This window comes from Oncorhynchus mykiss, chromosome 16 (assembly GCF_057628025.1).
Source record: "Oncorhynchus mykiss isolate SJ-2025 chromosome 16, ASM5762802v1, whole genome shotgun sequence".
Taxonomy (NCBI): Eukaryota; Metazoa; Chordata; class Actinopteri; order Salmoniformes; family Salmonidae; genus Oncorhynchus; species Oncorhynchus mykiss.
The window spans coordinates 9,583,992-9,610,000 of record NC_143037.1 but is presented as its reverse complement, the minus strand read 5'-3'; the positions used below and the strand labels follow the sequence as shown (position 1 = coordinate 9,610,000).

The 26,009-nt window shown below is 46.1% G+C and overlaps 1 protein-coding gene across 1 annotated transcript in view; it reads left to right on the top strand.

Annotated features, from left to right (window-relative positions):
- Positions 1-26,009, top strand: part of LOC110492818 (voltage-dependent T-type calcium channel subunit alpha-1G-like) — a 230,248-nt gene that overhangs the window by 104,501 nt on the left and 99,738 nt on the right. The window contains 3 exon segments of the mRNA XM_090201677.1: positions 3,400-3,723; positions 4,669-4,955; positions 23,096-23,219. Of these exon segments, the coding sequence (XP_090057803.1) occupies positions 3,400-3,723; positions 4,669-4,955; positions 23,096-23,219 (735 nt within the window).

Sequence of the window (26,009 nt, the reverse complement as noted above, 5' to 3'; positions counted from 1 at the left end):
ACTGATGCAGTTATGACTGATGCCAGTTGTGACTGATGCCAGTTGTGACTGATGCCAGTTGTGACTGGATGCCAGTTGTGACTGGATGCCAGTTGTGACTGATGCCAGTTGTGACTGGATGCCAGTTGTTACTGGATGCCAGTTGTGACTGGATGCCAGCTGTGACTGATGCCAGTTATGACTGGATGCCAGTTGTGATTGGATGCCAGTTGTGACTGGATGCCAGTTGTGACTGGATGCCAGCTGTGACTGATGCCAGTTATGACTAATGCCAGGAACAATAATAAAAACTATAGTAATGACCATTAAGCATTTTTATTATAATGTGTATATATGCACTGCTCAAAAAAATTAAGGGAACACTAAAATAACACATCCTAGATCTGAATGAATGAAATATTCTTATTAAATACTTTTTTCTTTACATAGTTGAATGTGCTGACAACAGAATCACACAAAAATGATCAATGGAAATCAAATTTATCAACCCATGGAGGTCTGGATTTGGAGTCACACTCAAAATCAAAAGTGGAAAACCACACTACAGGCTGATCCAACTTTGATGTAATGTCCTTAAAACAAGTCAAAATTATGCTCAGTAGTGTGTGTGGCCTCCACGTGCCTGTATGACCTCCCTACAACGCCTGGGCATGCTCCTGATGAGGTGGCGGATGGTCCCCTGAGGAATCTCCTCCCAGACCTGGACTAAAGCATCCGCCAACTCCTGGACAGTCTGTGGTGCAACGTGACGTTGGTGGATGGAGCGAGACATGATGTCCCAGATGTGCTCAATTGGATTCAGGTCTGGGGAACGGGCGGGCCAGTCCATAGCATCAATGCCTTCCTCTTGCAGGAACTGCTGACACACTCCAGCCACATGAGGTCTAGCATTGTCTTGCATTAGGAGGACCCCAGGGCCAACCACACCAGCATATGGTCTCCCAAGGGGTCTGAGGATCTCATCTCGGTACCTAATGGCAGTCAGGCTACCTCTGGCGAGCACATGGAGGGCTGTGCGGCCCCCCCAAAGAAATGACACCCCACACCATGACTGACCCACCGCCAAACCGGTCATGCTGGAGGATGTTGGAGACAGCAGAATGTTCTCCATGGCGTCTCCAGACTGTCACGTCTGTCAAATGTGCTCAGTGTGAACCTGCTTTCATCTGTGAAGAGCACAGGGCGCCAGTGGCAAATTTGCCAATCTTGGTGTTCTCTGGCAAATGCCAAACATCCTGCACGGTGTTGGGCTGTAAGCACAACCCCCACCTGTGGACGTCGGACCCTCATACCACCCTCATGGAGTCTGTTTCTGACCGTTTGAGCAGACACATGCACCTTTGTGGCCTGCTAGAGGTCATTTTGCATGGCTCTGGCAGTGCTCCTCCTTGCACAAAGGCGGAGGTAGCGGTCCTGCTGCTGGGTTGTTGCCCAGTAACAACTGATGTACTGGCCTGTCTCCTGGTAGCGCCTCCATGCTCTGGACACTACGCTGACAGACACAGCAAACCTTCTTGCCACATCTCGCATTGATGTGCCATCCTTGATGAGTTGCACTACCTGAGCCACTTGTGTGGGTTGTAGACTCAGTCTCATGCTACCACTAGAGTGAAAGCACCGCCAGCATTCAAAAGTGACCAAAACATCAGCCAGGAAGCATAGGAACTGAGAAGTGGTCTGTGGTCACCACCTGCAGAACCTCTCCTTTATTGGGGGTGTCTTGCTAAATGCCTATAATTTACACCTGTTGTCAGTTCCATTTGCACAACAGCATGTGAAATTTATTGTCAATCAGTGTTGCTTCCTAAGTGGACAGTTTGATTTCACAGAAGTGTGATTGACTTGGAGTTACATTGTGTTGTTTAAGTGTTCCCTTTATTTTTTCGAGCAGTGTATATATATATATATTTACCTTTTATTTAACTAGGTAAGTCAATTCAGAACAATTTCTTATTTACAAAGACGGCCTACCAAGAGGCAAAAGGCCTCCGACAAGAGAGACACCACAACACTACGTAAAGAGAGCCCTAAGACAACAACATAGCATGACAAGAGAGAAACCACAACACTACGTAAAGAGAGCCCTAAGACAACAACACATCATGACAAGAGAGAAACCACAACACTACGTAAAGAGAGCCCTAAGACAACAACACATCATGACAAGAGAGACACCACAACACTACGTAAAGAGAGCCCTAAGACAACAACACTTAATGACAAGAGAGAAACCACAACACTATGTAAAGAGAGCCCTAAGACAACAACACATCATGACAAGAGAGAAACCACAACACTACGTAAAGAGAGCCCTAAGACAACAACACATCATGACAAGAGAGAAACCACAACACTACGTAAAGAGAGCCCTAAGACAACAACACATCATGACAAGAGAGAAACCACAACACTACGTAAAGAGAGCCCTAAGACAACAACACATCATGACAAGAGAGAAACCACAACACTACGTAAAGAGAGCCCCAAGACAACAACACATCAAGACAAGAGAGAATTCACGACACTACGTAAAGAGAGCCCTAAGACAACAACACATCATGACAAGAGAGACACCACAACACTACGTAAAGAGAGCCCTAAGACAACAACACATCATGACAAGAGAGAAACCACAACACTACGTAAAGAGAGCCCTAAGACAACAACACATCATGACAAGAGAGAAACCACAACACTATGTAAAGAGAGCCCCAAGACAACAACACATCATGACATTGAGGAGAATCTGAGGATTAAGACAAAAACCTGTAGTAACAACATCCTAAAATGTAATATTCTTTAGTTTTGTTTTTGGTTACTAACGTTCCCTAAGAGTTAATAGCGTTCCCTAAGGGTTACTAACGTTCCCTAAGAGTTAATAACGTTCCCTAAGGGTTACTAACGTTCCCTAAGAGTTACTAACGTTCCCTAAGAGTTACTAACGTTCCCTAAGAGTTACTAACGTTCCCTAAGAGTTACTAACGTTCCCCAAGGGTTACTAACGTTCCCTAAGAGTTACAAACGTTCCCCAAGGGTTACTAACGTTCCCTAAGAGTTACTAACGTTCCCTAAGAGTTACTAACGTTCCCCAAGGGTTACTAACGTTCCCTAAGAGTTACAAACGTTCCCCAAGGGTTACAAACTTTCCCCAAGGGTTACTAACGTTCCCTAAGAGGTACAAACGTTCCCCAAGGGTTACAAACGTTCCCCAAGGGTTACTAACGTTCCCTAAGAGTTACAAACGTTCCCCAAGGGTTACTAACGTTCCCTAAGAGTTACAAACGTTCCCCAAGGGTTACAAACGTTCCCTAGAAAGGGAATTTGTTTACTTCACCTGGCTTTCTTTTTGTCGTTCGTACCTTCTCTCTTTCTCTCCACCCTCCATCTCTTTCTCTCCAGACCAGTGCCCGTAGCACCTCCCCTTACGCCCCGTGGAGCTCCGCCTCTGGCTGGACCAGCCGTAGATCAAGCTGGAACAGCGTAGGCCGTGCTCCTTCGCTCAAACGAACAAAGCGTCAGTCTGGCGAACGACGGTCGCTCCTCTCCGGAGAGGGTGGGTCCAGTTCGGAGGATGATGAGGGGGGAGGAGGGGGGACATCGGAGGGAGATGATGTGTCCCTGTGTCGTACCGACTCCATGTCCCAGTCCCAACACCAACACAGGAGGATGGAGTCTGTGGAGACCAGGGGGTCCATAGACCTGGCCCCTGACATACTACTACAGGTGAACACACACACATTCTTGTACAGCTAACCTTACCCTAACCCTAGCTCCTAAACCTAAACCTAACTCCTAACCCTAACCCTAGCTCCTAAACCTAAACCTAACTCCTAACCCTAACCCTAGCTCCTAAACCTAAACCTAACTCCTAACCCTAACCCTAGCTCCTAAACCTAAACCTAACTCCTAACCCTAACCCTAGCTCCTAAACCTAAACCTAACTCCTAACCCTAACCCTAGCTCCTAAACCTAAACCTAACTCCTAACCCTAACCCTAGCTCCTAAACCTAAACCTAACTCCTAACTCTAACCCTAGCTCCTAAACCTAAACCTAACTCCTAACCCTAACCCTAGCTCCTAAACCTAAATCCTAACCCTAACCCTAGCTCCTAAACCTAACCCTAACTCCTAACCTTAACCCTAACCCTAGCTCCTAAACCTAAAACTAACTCCTAACCCTAACCCTAGCTCCTAAACCTAAAACTAACTCCTAACCCTAACCCTAGCTCCTAAACCTAAACCTAACTCCTAACCCTAACCCTTAATGTAATTCTGACCCAAACATTAATTCTAACCTTAAAGCTAAACCCCCTAGAAATAGCATTTGAACTTGAGTTGGTCAAATTTTTGTTTGTTTACTATTTGTGGGACTTCACAAGAATAGTTAAACACGTCCACACACACACACACACACACACACACACACACACACACACACACACACACACACACACACACACACACACACACACACACACACACACACACACACACACACACACACACACACCAGGGGATATATAGACCTGTCCCCCTAAACACTTCCCTCATTTTATTGGTAGTCCATTTTACGTGATAACGGCAGTTATAGAACCACTTTCTTGAGTGTTTTAAAATGCCTTCAAGTACCTATAAATGACCGTGTTAACCATGGTTGTAAAACTCTAGGTACCCTTCCTGTATCGCTCAGCCAGTATACACAGCTCCAGACCCCCCTCGCTAGGAGGCCTGAGAGCCCCAGAACGCAGTGACTGCAACGGGAAAGGCACTCCGGCCCCTGGGGGGGCCCTGGCCCAGACACAGCTCTCCCTTGAGGACAACACAGAGGACGAAGCGGCAGAGGAGGAGGTTGTGGGTCGTGTCGCCAGGCTGTCACGCTGGCTGGAGAGGAGACAGCCAGAGTGGTGTCGAAAGAGAGATACCTGGTCCCTGTACATATTGCCCCCGGACTCCAGGTGACATTCACACACACACACACACACACACACACACACACACACACACACACACACGCACACTATGATCACATCCCTACTCATTTTTGCATGTTATACTTCATTCTCCATCTTAAGGTCTCACTCTGTTGATTCTCCATCTTAAGGTCTCACTCTGTTGATTCTCCATCTTAAGGTCTCACTCTGTTCATTCTCCATCTTAAGGTCTCACTCTGTTGATTCTCCATCTTAAGGTCTCACTCTGTTGATTCTCCATCTTAAGGTCTCATCACTCTGTTGATTCTCCATCTTAAGGTCTCACTCTGTTGATTCTCCATCTTAAGGTCTCACTCTGTTGATTCTCCATCTTAAGGTCTCACTCTGTTGATTCTCCCTCTTAAGGTCTCACTCTGTTTGGGATAGTATCCCTCCCTCCCTCCCTCCCTCCCTCCCTCCCTCCCTCCCTCCCTTGCTCCCATTTAGCCTCTGTGGCTTTGAACTGTGTCTGAATGTATGATTCTAGGGCCTGGTGGAGAATGTGTGTGTGTTTCAGGTTGGAAAATACGTTTCACACCTTAGCCCTAGTCAACATTCTCCAGCCCAGAGCTTTGGTAATTCCACAACAAAAGCCCGCCCATTCTCTACCCTCCCTCTCCTCGTCTCCCCTCTACTTCCACATACTTGTGACTCCTCCTTTTTTCTACTCTTCTCCCCCTGTTCTCCTCCTCTTCTCTCTCCCTTTCCTACTTAAATTCCTTCTGGAGGTGGCTGTCTCACAGTGTTGTGCTGACAGTAGAATCCCTCGATGGCCATGATAGAACCCAGTGTTCTGTCCTAAGAGTGGCCATGATAGAACCCAGTGTTCTGTCCTAACAGTGGCCATGGTAGAACCCAGAGTTCTGTCCTAACAGTGGCCATGATAGAACCCAGTGTTCTGTCCTAACAGTGGCCATGATAGAACCCAGTGTTCTGTCCTAACAGTGGCCATGGTAGAACACAGTGTTCTGTCCTAACAGTTCCCATGGTAGAACCCAGTGTTCTGTCCTAACAGTTTCCATGGTAGAACCCAGTGTGTTGATCTAACTGTTCCAATGGTAGAACCCAGTGTTCTGTTCTAACAGTTCCCATGGTAGAACCCAGTGTTCCGTCCTAACAGTTCCCATGGTAGAACCCAGTGTTATGTCCTAACAGTTTCCATGGTAGAACACAGTGTTCTGTCCTAACAGTGGCCATGGTAGAACCCAGTGTTCCGTCCTAACAGTTCCCATGGTAGAACCCAGTGTGTTGCTCTAACAGTTCCCATGGTAGAACCCAGTGTTCCGTCCTAACAGTTTCCATGGTAGAACCCAGTGATCCTTCCTAACAGTTTCCATGGTAGAACCCAGTGTGTTGCTCTAACAGTTCCCATGGTAGAACCCAGTGTTCCGTCCTAACAGTTCCCATGGTAGAACCCAGTGTTCCGTCCTAACAGTTCCCATGGTAGAACACAGTGTTCCGTCCTAACAGTTCCCATGGTAGAACCCAGTGTTCCGTCCTAACAGTTCCCATGGTAGAACACAGTGTTCTGTTCTAACAGTTCTCATGATAGAACCCAGTGTTCTGTTCTAACAGTTCCCATGGTAGAACCCAGTGTGTTGCTCTAACAGTTCCCATGGTAGAACACAGTGTTCTGTCGTAACAATTCCCATGGTAGAACCCAGTGTTCTGTCGTAACAGTTCCCATGGTAGAACCCAGTGTTCTGTCGTAACAGTTCCCATGGTAGAACACAGTGTTCTGTCGTAACAGTTCCCATGGTAGAACCCAGTGTTCTGTCGTAACAGTTCCCATGGTAGAACCCAGTGTTCTGTCGTAACAGTTCCCATGGTAGAACACAGTGTTCTGTCGTAACAGTTCCCATGGTAGAACCCAGTGTTCTGTCGTAACAGTTCCCATGGTAGAACACAGTGTTCTGTCGTAACAGTTCCCATGGTAGAACACAGTGTTCTGTCGTAACAGTTCCCATGGTAGAACCCAGTGTTACGTCCTAACAGTTCCCATGGTAGAACCCAGTGTATTGCTCTAACAGTTCCCATGGTAGAACCCAGTGTTCTGTCGTAACACTTCCCATGGTAGAACCCAGTGTTACGTCCTAACAGTTCCCATGGTAGAACCCAGTGTATTGCTCTAACAGTTCCCATGGTAGAACCCAGTGTTCTGTCGTAACAGTTCCCATGGTAGAACCCAGTGTTCTGTTGTAACAGTTCCCATGGTAGAACCCAGTGTTCTGTCGTAACAGTTCCCATGGTAGAACCCAGTGTGTTGCTCTAACAGTTCCCATGGTAGAACACAGTGTTCTGTCGTAACAGTTCCCATGGTAGAACCCAGTGTGTTGCTCTAACAGTTCCCATGGTAGAACCCAGTGTTTCGTCCTAACAGTTCCCATGGTAGAACACAGTGTTCTTTCGTAACAGTTCCCATGGTAGAACCCAGTGTTCTGTCGTAACAGTTCCCATGGTAGAACCCAGTGTTCTGTCCTAACAGTTTTCATGGTAGAACACAGTGTTCTGTTCTAACGGTTCCCATGGTAGAACACAGTGTTCTGTCGTAACAGTTCCCATGGTAGAACACAGTGTTCTGTCGTAACAGTTCCCATGGTAGAACCCAGTGTTACGTCCTAACAGTTTCCATGGTAGAACACAGTGTTCTGTTCTAACAGTTCCCATGATAGAACCCAGTGTTCTGTTCTAACAATTCTCATGGTAGAACCCAGTGTGTTGCTCTAACAGTTCCCATGGTAGAACCCAGTGTTCTGTCCTAACAGTTCCCATGGTAGAACCCAGTGTTATGTTGTAACAGTTCCCATGGTAGAACACAGTGTTCTGTCGTAACAGTTCCCATGGTAGAACCCAGTGTGTTGCTCTAACAGTTCCCATGGTAGAACCCAGTGTTCTGTCTTAACAGTTCCCATGGTAGAACCCAGTGTTCTGTCATAACAGTTCCCATGGTAGAACACAGTCTTCTGTTCTAACAGTTCCCATGATAGAACCCAGTGTTCTGTTCTAACAGTTCCCATGGTAGAACCCAGTGTGTTGCTCTAACAGTTCCCATGGTAGAACCCAGTGTTCTGTCGTAACAGTTCCCATGGTAGAACCCAGTGTTACGTCCTAACAGTTCCCATGGTAGAACCCAGTGTGTTGCTCTAACAGTTCCCATGGTAGAACCCAGTGTTCTGTCGTAACAGTTCCCATGGTAGAACACAGTGTTCTGTCGTAACAGTTCCCATGGTAGAACCCAGTGTGTTGCTCTAACAGTTCCCATGGTAGAACCCAGTGTTCTGTCGTAACAGTTCCCATGGTAGAACCCAGTGTTACGTCCTAACAGTTCCCATGGTAGAACACAGTGTTCTGTCGTAACAGTTCCCATGGTAGAACACAGTGTTCTGTCGTAACAGTTCCCATGGTAGAACCCAGTGTTACGTCCTAACAGTTTCCATGGTAGAACACAGTGTTCTGTTCTAACAGTTCCCATGATAGAACCCAGTGTTCTGTTCTAACAGTTCCCCCCATGGTAGAACCCATTGTTCTGTCCTAACAGTTCCCATGGTAGAACCCAGTGTCCTGTTCTAGCAGTGCCCTTGTTGTGACCCAGTCGCAGTGTGAAGTAGGGTGTGTTCTAACAGTGACACTGAGGACACAGGCATTGTGTGGAATGGAAAAGGGGAAGGGGGATACCTAGTCAGTTGTACAACTGAATGCATTCAACTGAAATGTGTCTTCTACATTTAACCCAACCCCTCTGAATCAGAGAGGTGCGGAGGGCTGCCTCAATCGACATCCATGTTGCGTCGTCCATTTTGGCTCTGTACAGAGCCAGACACCCACCTGTTTCTATCAGGAGACAGAGGCTCGGTGGGAAACTGTAGTCACACAGCTGTTCAACATGGACAACGGACCTCCATTCACCTCCACAGGCAGTTAGTCGTCTTTGGTATATCTACAGTCGTTGGCTAAGGAAGAAACAGGCCTAGCACCCAGGTTGTCAACATTCCGAATGAAAAGCAAAGTTAGTTTCAAAAAAAGATAAAAGGTATAATGAAAATAAACTCATGAATATGCCCACTGTCAAACACTGACAGTCCAAAGAGCACAGATGACCGTAACTGAATCCTCTAGGGAAAGGTCAGGGCTATCATGAAAATGTCAGATACATAGATAGATGTCAGATATTTAGATCGATGAATAAAAAGCATTTGATATCTATGATCGAGCACTGAAATAAAGTTATGACCTGACGGGTGCAGTCTTTCTGTCTGTCTGTCTGTCTGTCTGTCTGTCTGTCTGCCTGTCTGCCTGTCTGCTTGTCTGTCTGCCTGTCTGCTTGTCTCCCCGTCTCACCCTAACATGAAGGAGAAAGTCGACATCCTACCGTGGGAGTGAGCGTGATGTCCCTGGTCCACATAATGAATGCATGATGGATACTTTAACAATGAGAGCTAGCATGCAGAGATGAGAGGATTTAGGTCATCTAGTGTAGATAATGATGTGACTAGTCAAACACACAAGCAGACACGAAACGTGTACACACAGACACAAACACACACACACACTGTCTGTCATCATAATGATTGTTTGCATGAAGATTAAACAGATCTTAGGGACAGAGCTATTGTTGTGTTCTGGGACAGGGACATAGCTGTTGTTGTCTTCTGGGACAGGGACATAGCTGTTGTTGTCTTCTGAGACGGAGACATAGCTATTGTTGTCTTCTGAGACAGAGACATAGCTGTTGTTGTCTTCTGGGACAGGGACATAGCTGTTGTTGTCTTATGGGACAGAGACATAGCTGTTGTTGTCTTCTGGGACAGAAACAGAGTTGTAGTTGTCTTCTGGGACAGGGAAATAGCTATTGTTGTCTTCTGGGAAAGGGACATAGCTGTTGTTGTCTTCTGGGACAGAGACATAGCTGTTGTTGTCTTCTGGGACAGAAACAGAGTTGTAGTTGTCTTCTGGGACAGGGAAATAGCTATTGTTGTCTTCTGGGAAAGGGACATAGCTGTTGTTGTCTTCTGGGACAGAGACATAGCTGTTGTTGTCTTCTGGGACAGGGACATAGCTGTTGTTTTCTTCTGGGACAGGGACATAGCTGTTGTTGTCTTCTGGGACAGGGACATAGCTGTTGTTGTCTTCTGGGACAGGGACATAGCTGTTGTTTTCTTCTGGGACAGTGACATAGCTGTTGTTGTGTTCTGGGACAGAGACATAGCTGTTGTTGTGTTCTGGGACAGGGACATAGCTGTTGTTGTGTTCTGGGACAGGGACATAGCTGTTGTTGTGTTCTGGGACAGAGACATAGCTGTTGTTTTCTTCTGGGACAGGGACATAGCTGTTGTTTTCTTCTGGGACAGGGACATAGCTGTTGTTGTGTTCTGGGACAGGGACATAGCTGTTGTTGTCTTCTGGGACAGAGACATAGCTGTTGTTGTCTTCTGTACAGTATGAAGGAAAAAGGAAACTGCACACTGTTGTTGATAGTATCACTGATATTTAATAAGGTTGCGTATCGGCCTCACGGCCTTCGTCAGAGCGTATGTGAATTTTTTAATATTAGCACCCTTATGTGGACCTCGTCCCAACCACATCTGTTCCACACATCGAAAAGGGTTGGAGATGTTGGAAAAACACATAAGTGCCACCAAATATAACAACATACATTTCATAAAAATGTAAATAAAGTGTGTAAATAAGACATATTAAACACATCTGTAAAACCACAATGGGGACATGGCAAGTTTTCATTAGTCATTGGGTTCATCGTACGAAAAACATCAGAGTAATCTTAAATAGGCACATTATTCATATTCAAATGCACAACATAACATACATAGGCATTTAATAATTAAGTCCTTTAGGAAATAATGTCTGGAGGGTGAAAACAAAAAGAATGCTCAGATGTGCGAGTGCCTTTTGAATTTTGAACAACTTTACATTATGACAGACAGGATCCGTCACAGAGTGGGTTCTCTTCTGTACATTATGACAGACAGGATCCGTCACAGAGTGGGTTCTCTTCTGTACATTGTGACAGACAGGATCTGTCAGAGTGGGTTCTCTTCTGTACATTATGACAGACAGGATCCGTCAGAGTGGGTTCTCTTCTGTACATTGTGACAGACAGGATCTGTCAGAGTGGGTTCTCTTCTGTACATTATGACAGACAGGATCCGTCAGAGTGGGTTCTCTTCTGTACATTGTGACAGACAGGATCCGTCAGAGTGGGTTCTCTTCTGTACATTGTGACAGACAGGATCTGTCAGAGTGGGTTCTCTTCTGTACATTGTGACAGACAGGATCTGTCAGAGTGGGTTCTCTTCTGTACATTATGACAGACAGGATCCGTCAGAGTGGGTTCTCTTCTGTACATTGTGACAGACAGGATCTGTCAGAGTGGGTTCTCTTCTGTACATTGTGACAGACAGGATCTGTTAGAGTGGGTTCTCTTCTGTACATTATGACAGACAGGATCCGTCTGAGTGGGTTCTCTTCTGTACTGTGTGACAGACAGGATCCGTCAGAGTGGGTTCTCTTCTGTACATTGTGACAGAGAGGATCCGTCAGAGTGGGTTCTCTTCTGTACATTGTGACAGACAGGATCCGTCAGAGTGGGTTCTCTTCTGTACATTATGACAGACAGGATCTGTCAGAGTGGGTTCTCTTCTGTACATTATGACAGACAGGATCCGTCAGAGTGGGTTCTCTTCTGTACTGTGTGACAGACAGGATCCGTCAGAGTGGGTTCTCTTCTGTACATTATGACAGACAGGATCCGTCAGAGTGGGTTCTCTTCTGTATATTATGACAGACAGGATCCGTCAGAGTGGTTCTCTTCTGTACATTGTGACAGACAGGATCTGTCAGAGTGGGTTCTCTTCTGTACGTTGTGACAGACAGGATCCGTCAGAGTGGGTTCTCTTCTGTACATTATGACAGACAGGATCCGTCAGAGTGGGTTCTCTTCTGTACGTTTTGACAGACAGGATCCGTCAGAGTGGGTTCTCTTCTGTACGTTGTGACAGACAGGATCCATCAGAGTGGGTTCTCTTCTGTACATTGTGACAGACAGGATCCGTCAGAGTGGGTTCTCTTCTGTACATTGTGACAGACAGGATCTGTCAGAGTGGGTTCTCTTCTGTACATTGTGACAGACAGGATCTGTCAGAGTGGGTTCTCTTCTGTACATTATGACAGACAGGATCCGTCAGAGTGGGTTCTCTTCTGTACATTGTGACAGACAGGATCTGTCAGAGTGGGTTCTCTTCTGTACATTGTGACAGACAGGATCTGTTAGAGTGGGTTCTCTTCTGTACATTATGACAGACAGGATCCGTCTGAGTGGGTTCTCTTCTGTACTGTGTGACAGACAGGATCCGTCAGAGTGGGTTCTCTTCTGTACATTGTGACAGAGAGGATCCGTCAGAGTGGGTTCTCTTCTGTACATTGTGACAGACAGGATCCGTCAGAGTGGGTTCTCTTCTGTACATTATGACAGACAGGATCTGTCAGAGTGGGTTCTCTTCTGTACATTATGACAGACAGGATCCGTCAGAGTGGGTTCTCTTCTGTACTGTGTGACAGACAGGATCCGTCAGAGTGGGTTCTCTTCTGTACATTATGACAGACAGGATCCGTCAGAGTGGGTTCTCTTCTGTATATTATGACAGACAGGATCCGTCAGAGTGGGTTCTCTTCTGTACATTGTGACAGACAGGATCTGTCAGAGTGGGTTCTCTTCTGTACGTTGTGACAGACAGGATCCGTCAGAGTGGGTTCTCTTCTGTACATTATGACAGACAGGATCCGTCAGAGTGGGTTCTCTTCTGTACGTTTTGACAGACAGGATCCGTCAGAGTGGGTTCTCTTCTGTACGTTGTGACAGACAGGATCCGTCAGAGTGGGTTCTCTTCTGTACGTTGTGACAGACAGGATCCGTCAGAGTGGGTTCTCTTCTGTACTGTGTGACAGACAGGATCCGTCAGAGGGGGTTCTCTTCTGTACATTGTGACAGACAGGATCCGTCAGAGTGGGTTCTCTTCTGTACATTGTGACAGACAGGATCTGTCAGAGTGGGTTCTCTTCTGTACATTGTGACAGACAGGATCTGTCAGAGTGGGTTCTCTTCTGTACATTATGACAGACAGGATCTGTCTGAATGGGTTCTCTTCTGTACTGTGTGACAGACAGGATCCGTCAGAGTGGGTTCTCTTCTGTACATTGTGACAGAGAGGATCCGTCAGAGTGGGTTCTCTTCTGTACATTGTGACAGACAGGATCTGTCAGAGTGGGTTCTCTTCTGTACATTGTGACAGACAGGATCTGTTAGAGTGGGTTCTCTTCTGTACATTATGACAGACAGGATCCGTCTGAGTGGGTTCTCTTCTGTACTGTGTGACAGACAGGATCCGTCAGAGTGGGTTCTCTTCTGTACATTGTGACAGACAGGATCCGTCAGAGTGGGTTCTCTTCTGTACATTGTGACAGACAGGATCCGTCAGAGTGGGTTCTCTTCTGTACATTGTGACAGACAGGATCCGTCAGAGTGGGTTCTCTTCTGTACATTATGACAGACAGGATCTGTCAGAGTGGGTTCTCTTCTGTACATTGTGACAGACAGGATCTGTCAGAGTGGGTTCTCTTCTGTACATTATGACAGACAGGATCCGTCAGAGTGGGTTCTCTTCTGTACATTGTGACAGACAGGATCTGTCAGAGTGGGTTCTCTTCTGTACATTGTGACAGACAGGATCTGTTAGAGTGGGTTCTCTTCTGTACATTATGACAGACAGGATCCGTCTGAGTGGGTTCTCTTCTGTACTGTGTGACAGACAGGATCCGTCAGAGTGGGTTCTCTTCTGTACGTTTTGACAGACAGGATCCGTCAGAGTGGGTTCTCTTCTGTACGTTGTGACAGACAGGATCCGTCAGAGTGGGTTCTCTTCTGTACGTTGTGACAGACAGGATCCGTCAGAGTGGGTTCTCTTCTGTACTGTGTGACAGACAGGATCCGTCAGAGGGGGTTCTCTTCTGTACATTGTGACAGACAGGATCCGTCAGAGTGGGTTCTCTTCTGTACATTGTGACAGACAGGATCTGTCAGAGTGGGTTCTCTTCTGTACATTGTGACAGACAGGATCTGTCAGAGTGGGTTCTCTTCTGTACATTATGACAGACAGGATCTGTCTGAATGGGTTCTCTTCTGTACTGTGTGACAGACAGGATCCGTCAGAGTGGGTTCTCTTCTGTACATTGTGACAGAGAGGATCCGTCAGAGTGGGTTCTCTTCTGTACATTGTGACAGACAGGATCTGTCAGAGTGGGTTCTCTTCTGTACATTGTGACAGACAGGATCTGTTAGAGTGGGTTCTCTTCTGTACATTATGACAGACAGGATCCGTCTGAGTGGGTTCTCTTCTGTACTGTGTGACAGACAGGATCCGTCAGAGTGGGTTCTCTTCTGTACATTGTGACAGACAGGATCCGTCAGAGTGGGTTCTCTTCTGTACATTGTGACAGACAGGATCCGTCAGAGTGGGTTCTCTTCTGTACATTGTGACAGACAGGATCCGTCAGAGTGGGTTCTCTTCTGTACATTATGACAGACAGGATCTGTCAGAGTGGGTTCTCTTCTGTACATTGTGACAGACAGGATCTGTCAGAGTGGGTTCTCTTCTGTACATTATGACAGACAGGATCCGTCAGAGTGGGTTCTCTTCTGTACATTGTGACAGACAGGATCTGTCAGAGTGGGTTCTCTTCTGTACATTGTGACAGACAGGATCTGTTAGAGTGGGTTCTCTTCTGTACATTATGACAGACAGGATCCGTCTGAGTGGGTTCTCTTCTGTACTGTGTGACAGACAGGATCCGTCAGAGTGGGTTCTCTTCTGTACATTGTGACAGAGAGGATCCGTCAGAGTGGGTTCTCTTCTGTACATTGTGACAGACAGGATCCGTCAGAGTGGGTTCTCTTCTGTACATTATGACAGACAGGATCTGTCAGAGTGGGTTCTCTTCTGTACATTATGACAGACAGGATCCGTCAGAGTGGGTTCTCTTCTGTACTGTGTGACAGACAGGATCCGTCAGAGTGGGTTCTCTTCTGTACATTATGACAGACAGGATCCGTCAGAGTGGGTTCTCTTCTGTATATTATGACAGACAGGATCCGTCAGAGTGGGTTCTCTTCTGTACATTGTGACAGACAGGATCTGTCAGAGTGGGTTCTCTTCTGTACGTTGTGACAGACAGGATCCGTCAGAGTGGGTTCTCTTCTGTACATTATGACAGACAGGATCCGTCAGAGTGGGTTCTCTTCTGTACGTTTTGACAGACAGGATCCGTCAGAGTGGGTTCTCTTCTGTACGTTGTGACAGACAGGATCCGTCAGAGTGGGTTCTCTTCTGTACGTTGTGACAGACAGGATCCGTCAGAGTGGGTTCTCTTCTGTACTGTGTGACAGACAGGATCCGTCAGAGGGGGTTCTCTTCTGTACATTGTGACAGACAGGATCCGTCAGAGTGGGTTCTCTTCTGTACATTGTGACAGACAGGATCTGTCAGAGTGGGTTCTCTTCTGTACATTGTGACAGACAGGATCTGTCAGAGTGGGTTCTCTTCTGTACATTATGACAGACAGGATCTGTCTGAATGGGTTCTCTTCTGTACTGTGTGACAGACAGGATCCGTCAGAGTGGGTTCTCTTCTGTACATTGTGACAGAGAGGATCCGTCAGAGTGGGTTCTCTTCTGTACATTGTGACAGACAGGATCTGTCAGAGTGGGTTCTCTTCTGTACATTGTGACAGACAGGATCTGTTAGAGTGGGTTCTCTTCTGTACATTATGACAGACAGGATCCGTCTGAGTGGGTTCTCTTCTGTACTGTGTGACAGACAGGATCCGTCAGAGTGGGTTCTCTTCTGTACATTGTGACAGACAGGATCCGTCAGAGTGGGTTCTCTTCTGTACATTGTGACAGACAGGATCCGTCAGAGTGGGTTCTCTTCTGTACATTGTGACAGACAGGATCCGTCAGAGTGGGTTCTCTTCTGTACATTATGACAGACAGGATCTGTCAGAGTGGGTTCTCTTCTGTACATTATGACAGACAGGATCCGTCAGAGTGGGTTCTCTTCTGTACTGTGTGACAGACAGGATCCGTCAGAGTGGGTTCTCTTCTGTACATTATGACAGACAGGATCCGTCAGAGTGGGTTCTCTTCTGTATATTATGACAGACAGGATCCGTCAGAGTGGGTTCTCTTCTGTACATTGTGACAGACAGGATCTGTCAGAGTGGGTTCTCTTCTGTACGTTGTGACAGACAGGATCCGTCAGAGTGGGTTCTCTTCTGTACGTTGTGACAGACAGGATCCGTCAGAGTGGGTTCTCTTCTGTACGTTGTGACAGACAGGATCCGTCAGAGTGGGTTCTCTTCTGTACGTTGTGACAGACAGGATCCTTCAGAGTGGGTTCTCTTCTGTACGTTATGACAGACAGGATCCATCAGAGTGGGTTCTCTTCTGTACGTTGTGACAGACAGGATCCGTCAGAGTGGGTTCTCTTCTGTACATTATGACAGACAGGATCCGTCAGAGTGGGTTCTCTTCTGTACGTTTTGACAGACAGGATCCGTCAGAGTGGGTTCTCTTCTGTACGTTGTGACAGACAGGATCCGTCAGAGTGGGTTCTCTTCTGTACGTTGTGACAGACAGGATCCTTCAGAGTGGGTTCTCTTCTGTACGTTATGACAGAAAGGATCCATCAGAGTGGGTTCTCTTCTGTACGTTGTGACAGACAGGATCCGTCAGAGTGGGTTCTCTTCTGTACGTTGTGACAGACAGGATCCGTCAGAGTGGGTTCTCTTCTGTACATTATGACAGACAGGATCTGTCAGAGTGGGTTCTCTTCTGTACATTGTGACAGAGAGGATCCGTCAGAGTGGGTTCTCTTCTGTACATTGTGACAGACAGGATCCGTCAGAGTGGGTTCTCTTCTGTACATTATGACAGACAGGATCTGTCAGAGTGGGTTCTCTTCTGTACATTATGACAGACAGGATCCGTCAGAGTGGGTTCTCTTCTGTACTGTGTGACAGACAGGATCCGTCAGAGTGGGTTCTCTTCTGTACATTATGACAGACAGGATCCGTCAGAGTGGGTTCTCTTCTGTATATTATGACAGACAGGATCCGTCAGAGTGGTTCTCTTCTGTACATTGTGACAGACAGGATCTGTCAGAGTGGGTTCTCTTCTGTACGTTGTGACAGACAGGATCCGTCAGAGTGGGTTCTCTTCTGTACATTATGACAGACAGGATCCGTCAGAGTGGGTTCTCTTCTGTACGTTTTGACAGACAGGATCCGTCAGAGTGGGTTCTCTTCTGTACGTTGTGACAGACAGGATCCATCAGAGTGGGTTCTCTTCTGTACATTGTGACAGACAGGATCCGTCAGAGTGGGTTCTCTTCTGTACATTGTGACAGACAGGATCTGTCAGAGTGGGTTCTCTTCTGTACATTGTGACAGACAGGATCTGTCAGAGTGGGTTCTCTTCTGTACATTATGACAGACAGGATCCGTCAGAGTGGGTTCTCTTCTGTACATTGTGACAGACAGGATCTGTCAGAGTGGGTTCTCTTCTGTACATTGTGACAGACAGGATCTGTTAGAGTGGGTTCTCTTCTGTACATTATGACAGACAGGATCCGTCTGAGTGGGTTCTCTTCTGTACTGTGTGACAGACAGGATCCGTCAGAGTGGGTTCTCTTCTGTACATTGTGACAGAGAGGATCCGTCAGAGTGGGTTCTCTTCTGTACATTGTGACAGACAGGATCCGTCAGAGTGGGTTCTCTTCTGTACATTATGACAGACAGGATCTGTCAGAGTGGGTTCTCTTCTGTACATTATGACAGACAGGATCCGTCAGAGTGGGTTCTCTTCTGTACTGTGTGACAGACAGGATCCGTCAGAGTGGGTTCTCTTCTGTACATTATGACAGACAGGATCCGTCAGAGTGGGTTCTCTTCTGTATATTATGACAGACAGGATCCGTCAGAGTGGGTTCTCTTCTGTACATTGTGACAGACAGGATCTGTCAGAGTGGGTTCTCTTCTGTACGTTGTGACAGACAGGATCCGTCAGAGTGGGTTCTCTTCTGTACATTATGACAGACAGGATCCGTCAGAGTGGGTTCTCTTCTGTACGTTTTGACAGACAGGATCCGTCAGAGTGGGTTCTCTTCTGTACGTTGTGACAGACAGGATCCGTCAGAGTGGGTTCTCTTCTGTACGTTGTGACAGACAGGATCCGTCAGAGTGGGTTCTCTTCTGTACTGTGTGACAGACAGGATCCGTCAGAGGGGGTTCTCTTCTGTACATTGTGACAGACAGGATCCGTCAGAGTGGGTTCTCTTCTGTACATTGTGACAGACAGGATCTGTCAGAGTGGGTTCTCTTCTGTACATTGTGACAGACAGGATCTGTCAGAGTGGGTTCTCTTCTGTACATTATGACAGACAGGATCTGTCTGAATGGGTTCTCTTCTGTACTGTGTGACAGACAGGATCCGTCAGAGTGGGTTCTCTTCTGTACATTGTGACAGAGAGGATCCGTCAGAGTGGGTTCTCTTCTGTACATTGTGACAGACAGGATCTGTCAGAGTGGGTTCTCTTCTGTACATTGTGACAGACAGGATCTGTTAGAGTGGGTTCTCTTCTGTACATTATGACAGACAGGATCCGTCTGAGTGGGTTCTCTTCTGTACTGTGTGACAGACAGGATCCGTCAGAGTGGGTTCTCTTCTGTACATTGTGACAGACAGGATCCGTCAGAGTGGGTTCTCTTCTGTACATTGTGACAGACAGGATCCGTCAGAGTGGGTTCTCTTCTGTACATTGTGACAGACAGGATCCGTCAGAGTGGGTTCTCTTCTGTACATTATGACAGACAGGATCTGTCAGAGTGGGTTCTCTTCTGTACATTGTGACAGACAGGATCTGTCAGAGTGGGTTCTCTTCTGTACATTATGACAGACAGGATCCGTCAGAGTGGGTTCTCTTCTGTACATTGTGACAGACAGGATCTGTCAGAGTGGGTTCTCTTCTGTACATTGTGACAGACAGGATCTGTTAGAGTGGGTTCTCTTCTGTACATTATGACAGACAGGATCCGTCTGAGTGGGTTCTCTTCTGTACTGTGTGACAGACAGGATCCGTCAGAGTGGGTTCTCTTCTGTACATTGTGACAGAGAGGATCCGTCAGAGTGGGTTCTCTTCTGTACATTGTGACAGACAGGATCCGTCAGAGTGGGTTCTCTTCTGTACATTATGACAGACAGGATCTGTCAGAGTGGGTTCTCTTCTGTACATTATGACAGACAGGATCCGTCAGAGTGGGTTCTCTTCTGTACTGTGTGACAGACAGGATCCGTCAGAGTGGGTTCTCTTCTGTACATTATGACAGACAGGATCCGTCAGAGTGGGTTCTCTTCTGTATATTATGACAGACAGGATCCGTCAGAGTGGGTTCTCTTCTGTACATTGTGACAGACAGGATCTGTCAGAGTGGGTTCTCTTCTGTACGTTGTGACAGACAGGATCCGTCAGAGTGGGTTCTCTTCTGTACATTATGACAGACAGGATCCGTCAGAGTGGGTTCTCTTCTGTACGTTTTGACAGACAGGATCCGTCAGAGTGGGTTCTCTTCTGTACGTTGTGACAGACAGGATCCGTCAGAGTGGGTTCTCTTCTGTACGTTGTGACAGACAGGATCCGTCAGAGTGGGTTCTCTTCTGTACTGTGTTACAGACAGGATCCGTCAGAGGGGGTTCTCTTCTGTACATTGTGACAGACAGGATCCGTCAGAGTGGGTTCTCTTCTGTACATTGTGACAGACAGGATCTGTCAGAGTGGGTTCTCTTCTGTACATTGTGACAGACAGGATCTGTCAGAGTGGGTTCTCTTCTGTACATTATGACAGACAGGATCTGTCTGAATGGGTTCTCTTCTGTACTGTGTGACAGACAGGATCCGTCAGAGTGGGTTCTCTTCTGTACATTGTGACAGAGAGGATCCGTCAGAGTGGGTTCTCTTCTGTACATTGTGACAGACAGGATCTGTCAGAGTGGGTTCTCTTCTGTACATTGTGACAGACAGGATCTGTTAGAGTGGGTTCTCTTCTGTACATTATGACAGACAGGATCCGTCTGAGTGGGTTCTCTTCTGTACTGTGTGACAGACAGGATCCGTCAGAGTGGGTTCTCTTCTGTACATTGTGACAGACAGGATCCGTCAGAGTGGGTTCTCTTCTGTACATTGTGACAGACAGGATCCGTCAGAGTGGGTTCTCTTCTGTACATTGTGACCGACAGGATCCGTCAGAGTGGGTTCTCTTCTGTACATTATGACAGACAGGATCTGTCAGAGTGGGTTCTCTTCTGTACATTGTGACAGACAGGATCTGTCAGAGTGGGTTCTCTTCTGTACATTATGACAGACAGGATCCGTCAGAGTGGGTTCTCTTCTGTACATTGTGACAGACAGGATCTGTCAGAGTGGGTTCTCTTCTGTACATTGTGACAGACAGGATCTGTTAGAGTGGGTTCTCTTCTGTACATTATGACAGACAGGATCCGTCTGAGTGGGTTCTCTTCTGTACTGTGTGACAGACAGGATCCGTCAGAGTGGGTTCTCTTCTGTACATTGTGACAGAGAGGATCCGTCAGAGTGGGTTCTCTTCTGTACATTGTGACAGACAGGATCCGTCAGAGTGGGTTCTCTTCTGTACATTATGACAGACAGGATCTGTCAGAGTGGGTTCTCTTCTGTACATTATGACAGACAGGATCCGTCAGAGTGGGTTCTCTTCTGTACTGTGTGACAGACAGGATCCGTCAGAGTGGGTTCTCTTCTGTACATTATGACAGACAGGATCCGTCAGAGTGGGTTCTCTTCTGTATATTATGACAGACAGGATCCGTCAGAGTGGGTTCTCTTCTGTACATTGTGACAGACAGGATCTGTCAGAGTGGGTTCTCTTCTGTACGTTGTGACAGACAGGATCCGTCAGAGTGGGTTCTCTTCTGTACATTATGACAGACAGGATCCGTCAGAGTGGGTTCTCTTCTGTACGTTTTGACAGACAGGATCCGTCAGAGTGGGTTCTCTTCTGTACGTTGTGACAGACAGGATCCGTCAGAGTGGGTTCTCTTCTGTACGTTGTGACAGACAGGATCCGTCAGAGTGGGTTCTCTTCTGTACTGTGTGACAGACAGGATCCGTCAGAGGGGGTTCTCTTCTGTACATTGTGACAGACAGGATCCGTCAGAGTGGGTTCTCTTCTGTACATTGTGACAGACAGGATCTGTCAGAGTGGGTTCTCTTCTGTACATTGTGACAGACAGGATCTGTCAGAGTGGGTTCTCTTCTGTACATTATGACAGACAGGATCTGTCTGAATGGGTTCTCTTCTGTACTGTGTGACAGACAGGATCCGTCAGAGTGGGTTCTCTTCTGTACATTGTGACAGAGAGGATCCGTCAGAGTGGGTTCTCTTCTGTACATTGTGACAGACAGGATCTGTCAGAGTGGGTTCTCTTCTGTACATTGTGACAGACAGGATCTGTTAGAGTGGGTTCTCTTCTGTACATTATGACAGACAGGATCCGTCTGAGTGGGTTCTCTTCTGTACTGTGTGACAGACAGGATCCGTCAGAGTGGGTTCTCTTCTGTACATTGTGACAGACAGGATCCGTCAGAGTGGGTTCTCTTCTGTACATTGTGACAGACAGGATCCGTCAGAGTGGGTTCTCTTCTGTACATTGTGACAGACAGGATCCGTCAGAGTGGGTTCTCTTCTGTACATTATGACAGACAGGATCTGTCAGAGTGGGTTCTCTTCTGTACATTATGACAGACAGGATCCGTCAGAGTGGGTTCTCTTCTGTACTGTGTGACAGACAGGATCCGTCAGAGTGGGTTCTCTTCTGTACATTATGACAGACAGGATCCGTCAGAGTGGGTTCTCTTCTGTATATTATGACAGACAGGATCCGTCAGAGTGGGTTCTCTTCTGTACATTGTGACAGACAGGATCTGTCAGAGTGGGTTCTCTTCTGTACGTTGTGACAGACAGGATCCGTCAGAGTGGGTTCTCTTCTGTACGTTGTGACAGACAGGATCCGTCAGAGTGGGTTCTCTTCTGTACGTTGTGACAGACAGGATCCGTCAGAGTGGGTTCTCTTCTGTACGTTGTGACAGACAGGATCCTTCAGAGTGGGTTCTCTTCTGTACGTTATGACAGACAGGATCCATCAGAGTGGGTTCTCTTCTGTACGTTGTGACAGACAGGATCCGTCAGAGTGGGTTCTCTTCTGTACATTATGACAGACAGGATCCGTCAGAGTGGGTTCTCTTCTGTACGTTTTGACAGACAGGATCCGTCAGAGTGGGTTCTCTTCTGTACGTTGTGACAGACAGGATCCGTCAGAGTGGGTTCTCTTCTGTACGTTGTGACAGACAGGATCCTTCAGAGTGGGTTCTCTTCTGTACGTTATGACAGACAGGATCCATCAGAGTGGGTTCTCTTCTGTACGTTGTGACAGACAGGATCCGTCAGAGTGGGTTCTCTTCTGTACGTTGTGACAGACAGGATCCGTCAGAGTGGGTTCTCTTCTGTACATTATGACAGACAGGATCTGTCAGAGTGAGTCCTCCTCTGTACGTTGTGACAGACAGGATCCGTCAGAGTGGGTTCTCTTCTGTATGTTTTGCTCATTTCTGTTTCTGTTTCAGAAGCTGAGTCTTTATTGCCAGTTATTCAGTTGTGGTTTGTTGAATTACTGTGGATGTGAGAAGGGAATGTTTTTGGTCCCGACATCATCACTTCTGAGTGAACGATATTGTTAACGTGCAATATGCTTTATTCATTTAGACCACAACGGGGTTCATCAGATCATACAACAGTCTGGAATGTTGTACTTTATATTATAGACATATTTCATCATCATGTGTTTTCCAATTATATAAAAGTTTATTTTAAGAATGACATTGTGTCTCTGTGTGTGTGTGTGTGTGTGTGTGTGTGTGTGTGTGTGTGTGTGTGTGTGTGTGTGTGTGTGTGTGTGTGTTTTCCAGGTTTCGAATGGCGTGCAACAAGATAATATCCCACAAGATGTTTGACCACGTCGTTCTGGTCATCATCTTCCTCAACTGCATCACCATCGCCATGGAGAGGCCTAGAATAGAGGCCTATAGCGTGGTGAGTGACACACACACGCGCGCACACTAACACACACACAGACACACACACACAACTGTAATCAGTGGAAAACATAAAGATGCACACATATTTCTCATTGGTGCTCTCGTAATTCCAAGCCCCTGTAATGAGGTGATTATTGAAATTGGATGCAAATGGAGATTGTATTGCCTGTTCGAGATCTCCCCGCCATGGCTAGCAGGCCAAACACAGACACACACACAGACACACACACACACACACACACACACACACACACACACACACACACACCTGCCTGATGTTATTGTGCCTCCATCTCAATGGCCTGGGTTATTGCTGAATCTGATTGGTTTTTATCTGGTGTGTATATACTGTTGGTGGTTTAGAATGAATGGCTTTGATTGTGAGTTACATTCGCTAGAGATTTAGTCAATGTTTTATTACGAACAAAGGCAGTTTCAGTTATTGCTTTTGCTGCATGCTTACTTACTCATGTACAGTTGCCTTCCACAGCCTCTTTTTGCAATTTCACTTGTCTGTAAAGTGATGGGAGTAATACTGTGTACCTTTTATTCTGACGTAGGTAACCTACTTGTTTTCTAAAAAGGCTTGATTGGGAGCTGCGTTTGATAGAGACCTTGGCGATTTTTCTGTTATTATAGATTACTAGTAAATACTGTGGAGTTTATTGATTTTGCTGAGTATGGAGAGTGGGGTCCGAATTTGTTGACACCCTTGTAAAGATGAGAAAAAATTCCTCTATAAAATAAATAATTAAAACACTGAGCTATATTTCTTCTTTAAAATATTGCGATATTTTACTATTTTATTATAATACAAATTCTCACAGAAAGAGATTTTGTTTGACAAGCAATATAATGATTGACCTCTCTGTTTTCAATATCTTTCAAATACCTCACCATGCGAAGATAACGACACTGAGCCTTTTTCTAAAATATTGTGATTGGAGATTGGGAGTGATCTAAGACCATTCCTCCATAGAGAATCTTTCCAGGTCTGTGCTTATGGAGCGGCAGGAAGCCTAGTGGTTAGAGAGTTGGACTAGTAACCGCCGAAAGGTTGCAAGCTCAAATCCCCGAGCTGACAAGGTAAAAATCTGTTGTTCTGCCCCTGAACAAGGCAGTTAACTCACTGTTCCTAAGCCGTCATTGAAAATAAGAATTTGTTTTTAACTGACTTGCCTAGTTAAATAAAGATAAAATAATGATTAACCTCTTCAATTCGAACTGAGATGGCCTTTGCAAAATGTTGATTTTGAGGCCAATTCATATTTCTTTGTAGATATTGATGTGTGTTTGGGGTTATTGTCTTACTATAAGTTCCACTTGCAGCCAAGTTTCAGCCTCCTGGCAGAAGCAACCAGGTGTTTGGGTAAAATATCCTGGTACTGGGTAAAGTTAATGATGCCGTTGACCTTAACAAGGGCCCCAAGACCAGTGGAAACAAAATAGCCTCATAACATCACCGATCCACCACCATATTTTACAGTAGATATGGGGTTCTTTTCTGGTCGTGCATTCTCATTTTGACGCCAAACCCACAACTGATTCACTTGGCTCTTATTTTTCATGTCATCTGATCAAAGTACCAGTTTCAATCCAAGTGCCAATGCTGTTTAGCAAACTCCCGGCGTTTCCGTTTGTTAGATGACATGAAAATAGAGCTATTTGACCACCAGTGGTGGATTTTGCTTCGAACTAAGAATGCATGAAAACCATTGAAAACCTCTGGTTTGAATTGAAGAAGGCAATCAATGAACGCAGATGACGGATATTAAGGATCTAGAAGGATTCTGTATGGATGAATGGTCTAAGATCCCTCCCAATGTGTTCGCCAACTCATAAAACATTTTAGAGAAAAAGCTCAGTGCTGTTATCCTATCGAAAGGTGTTGAAAACAGGGGTGTCAATCATTTGGCCCCCTACCTTTTTGAGAGAAGAAATATATGACTTGTTATACATTGCATTAGTATAAAACAATAGAATGTTCCTTTTTTTCTGTCCATCGAATATGACTCGGTATTTCAAGTCTTATTTTAAACAGTCGTTTTTGCTCATCTTCATCAAGGGTGTCAATCATTTCAGACCACACTGTGTATACTTCCACAGGATCTTATTTGACCTGTCCCATTTACCCAGCAGTAAACAGCTATGTGTTTCTCTTATGAATTTGCAGAACAATACATTTCTCATTTGGTAATGATCACATTTAATGTGGAATGTTGGGTGAATAATTGATTTAGTGTCTCAAAAATGATTCTCCAGCTTGGCATCACGTATCACAATGTGGTTGTCAGGCTTTTGATGTTTTAACACACACCACAAACAACATCTGCTTAGTTACTGGTCTTTGGATCGTGAAATGAATTCATGGTACAACAGACATGTATTCAATGTTTCATCTTTAGGGGTTATTATGAGGTTGACTGGGCTGGAAAATAACGAATAATGTCGACAGTTGTTTTTTCAAAAACGTATTGTATGTTGAGGGATGTAAAATAGGAAAGGAGAGAAGAGGAGAAGGAAAGGAAAAGAAAGGAAGAATAGGATGAGAGAGGAGAAAGAAGGAGAGGACGAGGGAGGAGAAAGAAGAGGACAAGAGAGGAGAAAGAAGAGGACAAGAGAGGAGAAAGAAGGAGAGGACGAGGGAGGAGAAAGAAGAGGACAAGAGAGGAGAAAGAAGGAGAGGACGAGGGAGGAGAAAGAAGAGGACAAGAGAGGAGAAAGAAGAGAACAAGAGAGGAGAAAGAAGGAGAGGAAGAGGGAGGAAAAAGAAGGAGAGGAGAAA